The following is a 13,273-nucleotide window of genomic DNA, read 5'->3' on the forward strand; positions in this document are numbered from 1 at the left end:
ACATTTGAGATTCGGGTTAACTGACAGGGTGTTAACTTATCACGCTTAGGGCTGCACACAGGCTCTACGATTCTCCACGTCACATATATATTGGCCTATGACAGATTGCAATCTCCCACACTAAGGGGACCACCAAGGTCCGTCTCATATACATGTATCTCATGTCTATGAATTTTTCCGAATGAATTCCAAGCTGCTGGATATTTTTACCTGGCGCATGAGCAGGTACCGCCCTTAAATTTCTCTGCAACTTTAGTGCCACAAAGTGTTTTCCTAGTACACTATGCTGTTGTGTCTAGATGGGTTGCCCAGGCCACATCAGAGCTCTTCAACAATCCATTTGCGGTTTTGTGTTGTAGCTCTTAGCTGTAATCACACTTTCATCTGCCAGTTTAGAAGGTAGAATCGCATCTGAACTGGATGACAAAGATGTGTGCAAAGATACCCACAAACCAAGCCAGTGATAGAGGGCATGGTTTACCATTCCCTAGTTGTATTTTCCATACACATTTTATAAAGCCCAATAAGCTGGGCTGGGAGGTTGTCTGCAGGCGAGACTCCAAAGTAGCATCGCATGGGCCCACTCCTCTACTTGCTCCTCTCTCTACAGCTTAGATGGAGAGTGACATTCTCCGAGTCACCTCTGGCACCACTGGAAAAACCTTGTTTCCTCAGGACACGTTTTTTATTTAAATACCCTACAAATGGAATTACACTTTCTCAACTAACCTCAGCCAGTGAGGGTTAACACAGGAAGGACAGACAGACTAGGCACGGCGGGGCTGGTAGGACTTCATTTCTGGATGTCACCTTCTGAATGATGTGTGGCCCTTGATGTGAGCCACACCCATGAGCCCCTCACCCCACCAACTGACAACAGTCAAAAATAAAAGCGACAGAGGTGGAGGAGGTCTTCCAACCACAGTGTATTTGTGTCCTGTTTGTTTCCGTGTCGGTACACTTAGGGGTCAGCTTTTCCATAAGTGCCTTCTGGAGGGCGGTAGCACTTGGGGAAAGCCATCAGCTGCAGCATGTTGAAAGCATACCGTCTGCACTTGATATTCTTCAGCGCGTTCTCTATGCGGCATCCTTCTCTGGTGAAAAGGGGAAAAAGCGCAACTTCATGAAACACAGAATAAATAAATAATAGGTTTTATTTGTTCAGTGCAGAGTTGCAGCAACAGTCCAAGTAAAAATAACAAAGAGTCAACTCTACATTTTTTTTTCCACAAGTGATGATACATCTTACAAAATTAAATCCTAGGCCAGGCCCAATACCATTATTGCCTTCGGAAAGATAAGAGTAATTTTCTTAACAGACATTTAACTTTTAATAAACTCTTTAAATATAATTTGCTTCACAATACAGCTTTACTTTAATTTCATAAATATATCTGCCTTTGTATAACTTTCCCACAAATTAACTGTCAGTCCCTTAAAACACATTAAAATCTACATGTAGCCCTAAGGATGCAGTTCTAGGAATAAGGCATTTAATTTATTAAGTCTGGCCCTATAGATTTTTTTTTAATGGAAGTTCCATCCTATTTGACTTCATTGTTTTAGCTATACAGTGAAGAGAGAAGATGGCTTTCTGACCAGCCTGTTCCAAGCATCAGCTTCAGGAAATGCAAGCGCTCCTCAACCACAGTACAAAAGTCACAGGTGCTAAAAATGGCGCATTGAGACACAAACGAGAGCTGGTTAGAAAGAATACAAAAGTAGTCTGAAAGCCAAAGCAACTCAACCAAAAGTTACAAACAGGTTAATTTAATTACAAAACATAAATAGCCATTCTTTCCATAAAGTTACTTGACACAAGAAGATTAAACAGAGCAATGAGTAAGGGACAACAAGGAACTGAGTAAGAAAGGAGACACATTTCTACCAGCTGATGGCAACTATGTTATTAGCACAGTGGAAAGAAAGTCTGCAACCTCCACTTCCCAGGTTACCTTGGGTGTTTTACTGTTGTGTGATGTCAAACTTAATTTCTTTCATAAATGACATGGGAAGTGGAGACTCAGAACTTCAAGCTTTCAGGATTCTATTCTTTGTCTTATTCCAAAGACAGTAATTAAAGAAATTGTCTTTAGCTACTTAACGGTGGGAAAACACTTTTCAGTGGACAAAAGAGCAAAGTAATTCACTTAATGCATAGTACGTTTTGCCTTTTAGTTTTTAGAGAGAACAAAACCACAATTCAAACATTTCTTCTTCTTTTTTTTTTTTAAATTCTGTGAATCTGAAAATGTAGAAATATTACAACGTTGTCCCCAGAATTAAAGTCCATTGTTGCTTGTAGAAAAAAAAAAGAATACAACATAAAACCTATTGGTATTTGGCTAAGAGTAACGCAAGACTTAAAATGAGCCACACAACTAGCAGGTGTGAGCTGACAAGAAGCAAGGCGACAGGATAGAAGTGTCGAGAAGTTGGCTTGTTATCAGTTAGGCGGCCTGTCTCAGGATCGTCGGATTCATTCAAGGCTCCCTGGGTTTGTCTGCTGTTAAACAGGGAGGGGTTCGAGGAGAGAAGAGAATAGAACAGCATTCGCAGAGCGTCAAATACAGCCTTAACCTCGAAAACACACACGTTACCTTACGTAGTACATTGTCATCAGAAGTGTTTTTGCTAAGCATCCCTCAGTGCATCGCTGTGGGATTCCCCCCCCCCCCCCCGTATTACATGGACAAACATTTTTAAAGAGAACATTCCCTTTGCTTTTTGCAGTAAAAAAAAACACCACGGTGATACTTGTAGAAGCTAAAGCTACATGCAGAATTGGGTGATCATAATGGGACCAGTAAACAAGACTAAATAAAATTATATGATGGAATAGCTCATATAAAATGGTCTGATAAATACATCTTCGGGGAATGAAATAATGATGACGTGAAACACAAGATGGGGGAGACAAGTAGATGTACCTGGCACATTAAACATACCTTCTCCTGGTATTATATCCGTGGGTGTTTGAAGTTGTAAAATGATTTCTTGACATGGTTTGGTCATTGAAAGGAATGAAACACCTGACATGTCATCCTTGTCAGCCATATTCTTAGTTCAAGCAAACCCCACTCAGAGCCTTTCTGTTGGCTCAGCTCATAAATCATTTTGTCTTCAGCTAAGCTCATTTATAGGGCCAGATCTGTCCCTATGAACCCCTCTTCTGAAAATAGAGGCATAGAGCAATCATATTCCAGGAAGTAAAAGATTTAATTCCTCAGATTATGTATATCCTGTGCAAGAGAAAAATATCTTGCTGGAAAGCAGTTCTAATTATGACAAATCCAAAACACATAAGCAAAATCTCAGTTATAGTCAATGGGAAGGAAGTAGTGCCCTCTTTATTAGCATCTTCCATTAGCTGTCATCCTATGGACATGGACATCTTTTATGTAGGCTTCTCAGCAGTGTCCCTTTCTAAGTACACATATTCCTGGAAAACCTTGTATGCTCATTTTTGACCAGGTTCAAACAACACCAGTGGTCACAGTCTAATAAATGACCATCACAGAGTAGTGGGCATTAGTTTAAAGCACCGAGTCAGTGGTGCTGGGCTTGCAGGTTAGTCTGCCTGTTCGTTAAGACTCGAGTATTGTTACCAGTTACAGACTGGGTTATCTGGAAAACATGACTTCTTGAACAGAAGGGTGGTAATTTTGGACTGGCATAATTCCTTGTCTCAAGTTTACAAGTAATTTTATTACTTACTTCACTTTTCCCCTAAATGTGTGGTGAACCCGATCTTATTTTTGTTTTAACTATTAGAAGGAATTTCATTTTGTGTGTTTGCATGCTTTTCCTGCATGTATAGATGGGTAAAGGGTACATACCTGGTGGATGTGGATATCATAAAAAAGTATCGGGTCTCCCAGGAATTGGAGTCAATTCTCTAGCCGCAATTTCATTTTTTGAAGAGATTAATCTGTTTTTATTTTATATGTGCTAGAGCTTGCTTGCATATATGTATACGCATCCCATGCAAGCCTAGGCTCATGGAGGCTAAACTGTAGGTACAGGCAGCTGCAAGGCACCTTAGGAGTATTAGGAACAAAAACCCAGGTCTCCTGCAAGGGCTACAAGTGGCCCTTTTATATTTTAATTTTTTAAAATTTGAAATGACAAGGTAATTATATTACTTCTCCCTTCCCTTTCCTCCAGCCAGTGCATCCCATAGGTGCCTCCCCCTTGCTATCTTAATTTTATGCTACTTATTACTTTAATGGATATTATACATACATATATTCCACATATGTGTGTCATATATATGTATTGTACATCTGCTCACTCTATAGAATATTAAGGAAATCTCATGGAAGCCCGGCCCTGGGGAAAGGATGCTAAGAATGGTATAAATAGTCCCCTCCAGGGAAGAGCACATCCAATGAACCTAACACCAAATGGACAGCCCTGAAATCATAAACATTCAGCAAATATTCTTAACTGCCGTGTTGTTGAGAGTTGGACCAACCTAAGATGTTCTCAGACAAAGGGACCCTCACTCTGTGTCCTCGCTCAGGATCAGACTTGGCATGGCCAGCCTGGAGTTGAAGCTGGAGCCTCAAAGCAGGTAAGGTTTCAGTTCCTGGGAACTTGGCTATCCCCCTCAAAGAGCCTGGAGTTATCAGTCCCATGGCTCAGTCTGTGATGCCCTTGAGATACCCTGTGTTCCCTTTGTTCAATGTCACTGGATTAATCTCCTGCTGACTTTGTATGAGTCTCATTGCATGGGAAATTCTGCTAACTTGGCCTCATTTCTTGCATGGAAATAGTATAGAAGATGCTGTACTTCTTGATACATTTGCTTGGCGTAAGACATAGCTTGAGCAAGGCCTCCCAAGCCCAGACTTGATCTTCTCTACCTCCTATCTCCTTATCTTCTTGACTCCTGGTCCTCTATGGAGAATAACCTGCTGTGCAGCTCAAACTGGCACCCAAACAGGGACTGCTGAGTAAAGGAGAAAGACTAAGCAGAGCCACGATGTAGATAAACAAGAGTCACAGCCTGAAGGAAGAGGCAGAGGCATCAGAGTAAACTCAATGACAACAAGAGTGTTAAGAGCACGTCTTTCCTTTAGATCACTGGTTCTCAACCTGTGGGTCACGACCCCTTTCCCATGGGTTGCCTAAAGTCGCTGTGAAACACTGGTTTTTACATTATAATTCATAAGAGTAGCAAACTTGCAATTGTACAGTATTAACAAATGTAATTAAAGGCTGGGGGAGGTCACTGCAACATGAGGAGGTGTGTTTAGGGGTCGCAGCATTATGAAGGTGGAGAGCCACTATTTTCTATGCTTCCTTTGCTTCTGTGTTCTCTCTCATTTTGTGATGTATCGCTAAAGTGCTTAGAGAAGTGTTTGCCCTTTCACTCTCAAACTCTGCCCTTGGTGTCCTGAAGAAGGTCCTATAAATTTAAAGACATTGACACGTGTGTGTAAAAGTTTAAAGACAGAATATCACCTACAAAGGCCACACGAGTTTCATATTAATGAGTTAGCACAGTAGAATCTGATTAGAGATTGTTTAAGTCAACAGCATAACATTGATTTACTTTTAATTCAGTGCTCCTGTAAATCTGGTCACTGTACTCTGAAACAGACTCCCAGGAAACAGATTTTTTTTAAAAAACCAAAAAATAAAATAAAATAGAGATAAAAGGTCTGGAAAGTGGGATCATTTCTTAAATTACTTTTCCTTCATGATGCCCAAGAACAGGAAGAGAATGTTTCTTATTTGGATGATACAGTTTTAAAACCACCTGGAATGGCTCTGTCCCATTTAGCCAGGCTATGTCACCTCCTCTTTTATTACACATTATTATTAGCTCTCGTTAATGCCTTCCGCCCTTCATTTGTGGGAGCTAGCAGAGCCTGCACCCCTGATATTTGGGGGGGAGAGGACCTGCTTGATGTTTCTGAATTCTCCCACTTCAGCAGGGCATTTTACAAAAGAGAAAAAGAGGAGCCTCAGTCAAACGAGGAGTCACCTGGCTCAGTGGCATGTGGCCCCACCTGGGGCTCCCTGGGACACTTGTCTCTCTCACAGCTGGCCTGCAAGAAGCAGCTGGGTACCAAGCAGAGAAGGTGGGACAAACAGGGACAAGCAGAGACAAACTCAGAGGGCCCTATAATAATAACATTTCCCACCTTCAAGCACCTTTGCTGTTTTCACTCCTCTCTTTTCTACACATCTTCACAGCTCGAATTTGGATGTTTTAGGGCTAATGAACCTCTACTCTTAAAGGTGCCAAATTGTCCTGGGCTACTTATGCTTGGACAAAGAAGCTGACTCTGAAATATGGGATTTGGCCCCTCCCATTTCAGATTTAAGCCTGTTTTGTTTTGTGTTTTCTTCTCTGTGTGTCCTTGACCCCTTTCCTGGATCAGGCAAGCCCTCTGACTTTGACAGGCAAAAGAAGAAGAATCAACCTAATAGATAAATACGAAAAGCTGGACATTCCTTAGGGAGACTTGAAAATTTAACTCTTTCTTCTACTCTCCTCTCTTTTTTTATTTCTTATAAAACAAAAATCCCAAAGAGATGGGCTACAAAATCACAAAGCTGCTGCCACTAAGGAGCAGCCAAGATAGGCTCCGCTGGGTCTTAATTTCCTTTAAAGACATTTGCTCCAATGAGACCATTCCAAGCCAATTTATAAACAAACAGGGGTTGGGCCAACTCTACAATTATAAAGTCTCATGTTAATAAAAGATAAAATCTTTTAATAAATGAAGATTTATTTGTAAAGATTGAAATGAGTATATGCTTATAAAATAAAAAACTAAATACTTTACTTAGCTATAAATGTCCTAATGAGGTTTAAAGTCATATACAAGATAAGACTTAAAGATAATGTATATGATATTAAAGTTTATAAGGACCAAGGTCAACAGTTACAAAAAAAAAAAGGCCTGGCTATAAAATATGTCAAATCAAGGTTTATTTTTAAAATAACTGGCTAGTAAAATATTACACAATTATTAAATTTATCAGACGGGTGTAACTGATCTTCTGGGTGTTTCTCATGTTAGGCCCTGTATTGCTCTCTTTAGCCAAACTGGGAAATCATCAACCATTGTTATTTGTTGATGGAGGATTAACACAGAGCCATCCTGCTATCTGGATGACACGTATGGCCTATGGCTTTGGAGTCCACAAGAAATTTAATGTACAATTTCTCAGATATTGTCAATTCCATTTCCCACTTGAGTTTCTCAGTTGCTAGTAATTCACAGGATACCTCATTGGATGGACGTTGTTTCCCAGTATGCAATGGGAATATGATGCCCCAGCTATAGAATGATTTTTCCCATGGGGATGTGCTTCATGGTGGATGTGCCTCAGTTCCAAAGTACTCTGTGTCTCTAAGCAGATGAACTAGGCTGCTGGTTGACTTGTCCTGGAGCCCACCTGGTCTGGATGAAGATAGCTTCCTAATAACTCATTATCTGTGTCCCATTAAAATGTCTCCAAAGAAAAAGGCTCAACTGGACATTTGGCTATTAGCCACAGCCCTGGACAGTGTGATCATCTGACATTCAGAAAAAAAAAAAAAGAACTACAACATGGGCATCCTTTTACATTTGGACTCGTTGCTTATGTTAACCTTCCTTACACATCACTGAATGGGAGGTCCTCTGTGTCAGAAAAGGAGGGGCACATCTAAATCCCCTCAATCCATTCTTCCTTTACTAGTTATGTAGATTCCCCTTCTAATCAGTCCAAAATTTGTTGTACAAGTTAGGATATCTAACCCCTTTTTATATCCTTCAACCTCTACTCAATATGGTACTTATGTTAACAATCCATTTAAATATTCAGGGACCGTAACTCATCAGGCCTTAAGAAATACAAAAGCAGGGATGGGGGGGGGCGGTTCTGCTGAGAGCTGGACCAACCTAAGATGTTCTCAGAGGCCCTGATCAAAGGACAAAAGGACACAAGGGTCCCTATCTCTGTGCCCTTGCTCAGGGGCCAATTTGGCAAGGCCAGCCTGGAGCTGAAGCTAGCGCCTCAAAGCAGTTACACATTCAGTTCCTGGGAACTTGGCTTTTCCCCTCTGTGAAGAGACTGGAGTTCTGAGCCCAAGGCCTCCTTGTGGTTGTTGGCCTGTAATCATCTGGAGATACCGTGTGTTCTCTACATGCAACATGGCTCAGTTAGCCTCCTGCTGATTTTGTCCCACTGTGTTAAAGATTCTGACAATTCTGTCCTATTGCTCCCCTGCAAATAGGACGTACAGCACTGTACTTCTTAAGTTTGCTTGGCATCAGACATGGCTTGAGCAGGACCTCCCAACCCCACACTGTATTGTCTCTGTGTTCTCTGTCATTGTCCTCCTTATTCCTCTTGATCGTCTCTTTCAGGACCCTGTCACTGAAGAATGACCCAGCAGTCCAGTCTGCCATCTCTCCGGCCCCAAAGTACAGTCAGTTTTAAAGTATCGATAATGGATATCTTTGAATGTGTTTGTGATAAGATACCTTGCACTGCATTATTTATTTATTTATTTATTTATTTATTTATTTTTTATTTACTTATTTATTTGAATTCCTTTTAAATTGTTGGTGAATCTCAGAGAATCATTTGTTCATTCATTAAATATTATCCTTTACATCCTTGTGGGCCAGTCACTGCTTTACATAAGGAATAAAGCAGTGGAAAATGAAATGGAGATTTCTGCTTTGATGAGGTCTCCTTTTGAGCTAGAGGATGAAAAAACACAACAGCATTTGCCCAAAAGCAGTAAATAAAAAAAAAAAAGTAATCAGAGAAAGTGTACAGTGTGTGAGCCTAAATGGGGTTAGTGAAGGGCTCACGGGAGTCACATGGCAGAGGGCGGTCAGGCAGGACTGCTTCAGTTGAGGGAAAGCACTACCCACAAGCTTTCCAGCATACCAAGTCATTTAGCATTGGATGGAAAGGGAAATCAAGCAGTGCTAGGAGGACCTTGCTCGGATTGGCTGTGTGTGAAGGCAGGAGTGGAGAGCAGTGGCCCAAGGACTGGGTGCACCGTAAACTGAAAAGAAGACTCCACTGTTGTGTACCTCACCCCCACAGTACAGCCAAACAGAGACAAAGAGCCTCAAGTTTGACTCTTCCTACTCAGACTCCTTCAGCGCAGCCTGCCCAAGGGCACGTCTCTCACTGGTGGGTTTAGAGTCTGAACATCTATTTCAACATCTGTTCTTCTCAGGCCTTATTTGAGTGTTCTTGGGCAAATGAGTCAACATAGGACATCTCAATTTCCTTGTCTCTAAAATGGCAGCAACCCACAAACATAGAACTGCCATGAATTTTACCTGTGTAAGTCAAAGCATCTATCTATCTATCTGTCTGTCTGTCTGTCTGTCTGTCTGTCTGTCTATCTATCTATCTATCTATCTATCTATCTATCTATCTATTTATGCAGCTTGGTAGTATTGTACAAACCTTTTTCACCAGGAGTGACACATACCCAAACAAGGATGAAAACCATTAGATCTCAAAGTGGGTGTGTCCACAAGGCCATACTGATATACTAGAGGGCCACTGGGATCTGCCTTATTCTACCTAGATTACTCATACCTCCACAGAGGTAGTTATGTATGCACCACAAGGGCCAGGCAAGCAACCGCCATGCTTATTCAAAATGGATAACACAGCACCACATAGCAATGGATCAAATACTTTCAGGTACCAGATCCACTGTTAAAAATAACTCCTCCAGGATGGGGCAGTTCCAGGAATGCAGAAAAATGTACTTTTCAAGGAATTTCATTCTATCCACGATTTACAGTGTCAGTCCAAGACTGCATGCCTGCAGGTGGAGCAAAGGGCAAAGCGGGGCTGGAGGCTCTGAGATCCTATTTGATTTTTAGATATATAAAGAGAGGCACTGAGATAGCACTTGACCTTTCTAATCTCAGCTGTTTTCATCTACGGGCTGCATACACTTCAAGTAAGATTTCTCCATTGCGATGTCTTCATAGACACACAAACTGTAAAGTGTTTGAAAGCATTACATGAGATGATGCATGAAAGAAACTATAGTACCAGAAATAATCTAAGGCTGACTAAACGGTAGCTCTTGAAATTGTAATTATTATAAATATCATCCTTAAAACATGCCCTCCTGAGTTGTCCAGTTTTTACGTGAAAGTTATCTTTGCAGCTTTATTAATAGACTGATTCTCAATACTCCCTAAGAAGAATGGAGTCTTCTTTTGATATTATCTTCCTTCCTTCACTCTTCCTCCTCTTCATCATCACCCTCCATCAATCATCTATTCATCTATTACAATGTACATGTTCCATGCTGTTTGCAAATTCAGGTGCAAATATTAGCTACAATTTATGAACACGAAGTGCAGAAGTGCCCGCTTTCCTACTCGGCTGATCCTATAAATAGGCACCACTAGAGGAATAGAGCGCTCAGACCAATGCGGGAGAAAGGAAACTAAGGGTGAAAAAAAAACATTTTATAATAATGATCCTTACTCTAAGTTAAGGATTGCCAATTTATATCCGATTGCACTTTTGAGTGCAGGGGCCACTCAAAAGAGCACACTTGCTGTTTTACAGTCTGGATGCTGTGTGTGCTTCCAAGTCAACATTACTAAGTCAAGGGGTCTTGGTTTTGGAAGGGCAATTTTGGAATCGAATTAATTTGTTGCTTATTAACTTCTATCTCTGGAGATTAGAGTCATGCATTAAACTTGCCTCCCCCGTTATCATCTCATTACTCAGCTAGAATTCAAAGTAGCCTGGCTACAAAGCTGCTGGATGTGTAAAGCTAGTGATATGCCCAGAGAAGACAGGTGGCCTGGGGACTGTCCCCTTTCTTCCTGCCAAGAACAGCACAAGTGAACATTTCTTCATGGACAGCAATGGAGTTTTCAGGACTTTGCCTGCGCGGAGTATAAAGGATGCTCTCAGCAGTATTATTAGCAATTGCTTTACCAGGAGATTATGAGAAGTAATCGATGACTGCCTTCTAACCTGACAATTCACTGTCATTAATGTTCCTTAGCCTAGGATCACCATGCAAGCAAATCTCAGTGGTGTCCCCAAAGAAGTGCAATATGATCGGACATTTAAGGGCATCTACTGACTATGAAGGGTGCAAAACGATCTTCAAATACCTCTCAAGGCGATCATTTTGGATAGGAATGAGTAAAAGACATGCCTCACATTTAAATGCATGGCTGCCTATACTTGTAGGTGGTTTCTCAAACAAAACCTGGTATTCGTGATTTTATAGTATTTGCTTGTTTCCTCATTTTTTTGTTATTGACAATGCTGAGTGTGGGGTCTTAAGTCACTCATCACACGTAGTCTCTCAAATCATTCAGAACTCTACACAGCAAGCTAGGATGCTTTACTTGCCTAGTGGGGATAATTATTCATTAATAGTTTTGTTCGTCTGTATTTTATTTCTTTAACTGCTATACTACTTCAAGCTCCCCAGAGGAAATCAGAAATTAAAACTAATTGAAAACCAAACAACTCTTCTTCTGATCAGTAACAACCTGAGGCTATTTTGCATTTAATCACCTGCTTTAAGGTTGGAGTTGTGGAAATACTACCATGACTTATGACCCATTGTTTTAAAGCCAAGATCTTAAAAGAGCTTTACTTGACTCAATAGTCACTTATAAATCAATATTTATAGAGAACCATGTATTTATAGAGAACTCCCGCCCCCAGCTTCTGAATTATATCAGAGCTTAAATTGTCATATCAGTATAAGTGGGATATGAAGCATGCTGGGTACCCATGAGAGCCTAAGAAATCGTCCAAGCAATCAGAGGACCAAATACTCTCACATTTAAAAGTACTTTAAGATAAATCTTCTATTTGAGTCTAAACAATGCCAGAGGAAATAAAGCCTTTCTTTGGTTTCTAAAGAGCAAGTAAAAGAAAGCATCTTTAGAATATAATTTCTATGTGCCATGTTTTCCTTATGTCATAGTCTAAGGTAAGGAAAGACGTTTATTTGTTGTTTTTCTTTTTTCAAGTTAGCTCAATATCCATGGGACTACACAACTCCAGATAGACCCAATGAGTGTGCAAGACCTGCACTTTCACCACTCTTACACACATTCTTGATGGCAAACGATCTTCCAGCACTTCAGACTTTGAGTATACTTAGAACACTAAGAGAAGACTCCCAGAACTGCGTAACAATGTTGCAAATATTTAAATGTGTGTGCAATTTTTAACAAGTGGTATCAAGGATGGAGTCATTTCTATGGGTCTAGAAGAAAAGACAGCCTTTAAGGCTTGCTGTAGGCTCATCAGACACATTTAAAATGTTTTCTAATGTAATCCATGACTTTAGAATGTAATATTAGCATGTGAACTCTAAGAACAGTCCTGTCCTAGGGCTTTAGAGCACTTGAGGCTCTTACAGAGATCCTGACTCTGAGTTTCAGCACTCATATTAGGTGCCTCAAAACCACCTGCAGTTGCAACTCTGGGAGATCCAGAGTTATTTTGACGTGTGTGTGTGTGTGTGTGTGTGTGTGTGTGTGTGTGTGTGTGTGCGCATGTGCGTGCATGCATGTGAGTGTGTGTGTACAGGCACATACACAGATGAATACCTAAAAACAATAGTTTAAAGTTGTCAATGAAAGTGACTTGGAAGATATGATATCGCTGTTACAGAAGTCTAGGCAATGGGTTATTTCTTTTTTAACAGTAAACACAAACAAATTTAGTTGCAAAGAGTGAAAACTCTAGCACTGTTTAAATGAAAGCCACATAGAGTGTGTGGATTGTGTTCAAGGGCACTGCACGGACTCCTGAGATGAAATTCTACGGAAAGGATGACCATAAGTAAGAGGACACTAGGACAAAGGGACCAGGGAAATGTGAGGCTTGGGATCCTTTCCAATCAGAGGAAAAGGATGACTTTCAAGTTAGGATGACCCATTGACTTAGAAAAGAATGTTTGTGACTTAACGTAGATGACAAATGTTAGGCGGTGTCCCTGCAATCGTTGGGAGGCAGAGGAAGAACGGGAATCAGAGAGAACCATGTGCAGTAAATGTTACCCTGAGAGGGCTGTGTTCTCTTCTGGATGCTTTAGTCACTGGTTACAGGTGACCAAAATGGAAATGACATTTACTTTTTACGGACTTTAGACAGTTCCAAATCAACAGGTAGAGGCTTTGAACCCCATCTCTTTATTGAATAAATCACTTTCTTTCCTGGCAATGACTGGAGACCCTTTACACATGTTTTCTGTGATCATGCACATGCAGGCAAATGCAACATTCCA

General features: G+C 40.8%; 1 protein-coding gene across 10 annotated transcripts in view; it reads right to left on the reverse strand.

The window, feature by feature from the left end:
• Nucleotides 1–907: 907 nt before the first annotated feature.
• Nucleotides 908–13,273, reverse strand: part of INPP4B (inositol polyphosphate-4-phosphatase type II B) — a 336,841-nt gene continuing 324,475 nt past the window's right edge. For 7 of the 10 annotated variants that reach the window (XM_084755320.1, XM_084755315.1, XM_084755322.1 and 4 more), the window contains one exon: nucleotides 1,137–2,506. In XM_084755320.1, the coding sequence (XP_084611446.1) occupies nucleotides 2,332–2,506 (175 nt within the window). In that variant the 3' untranslated portion in view covers nucleotides 1,137–2,331. Of the gene's footprint in view, nucleotides 1,095–1,136; nucleotides 2,507–13,273 lie in introns of those variants that run through there. The other 3 variants (XM_084755321.1, XM_084755319.1, XM_084755318.1) reach the window with 3 other exon arrangements.

The sequence above is a fragment of the Acomys minous genome, assembly GCF_964271855.1.
Source record: "Acomys minous genome assembly, chromosome: 14".
Taxonomy (NCBI): domain Eukaryota; kingdom Metazoa; phylum Chordata; class Mammalia; order Rodentia; family Muridae; genus Acomys; species Acomys minous.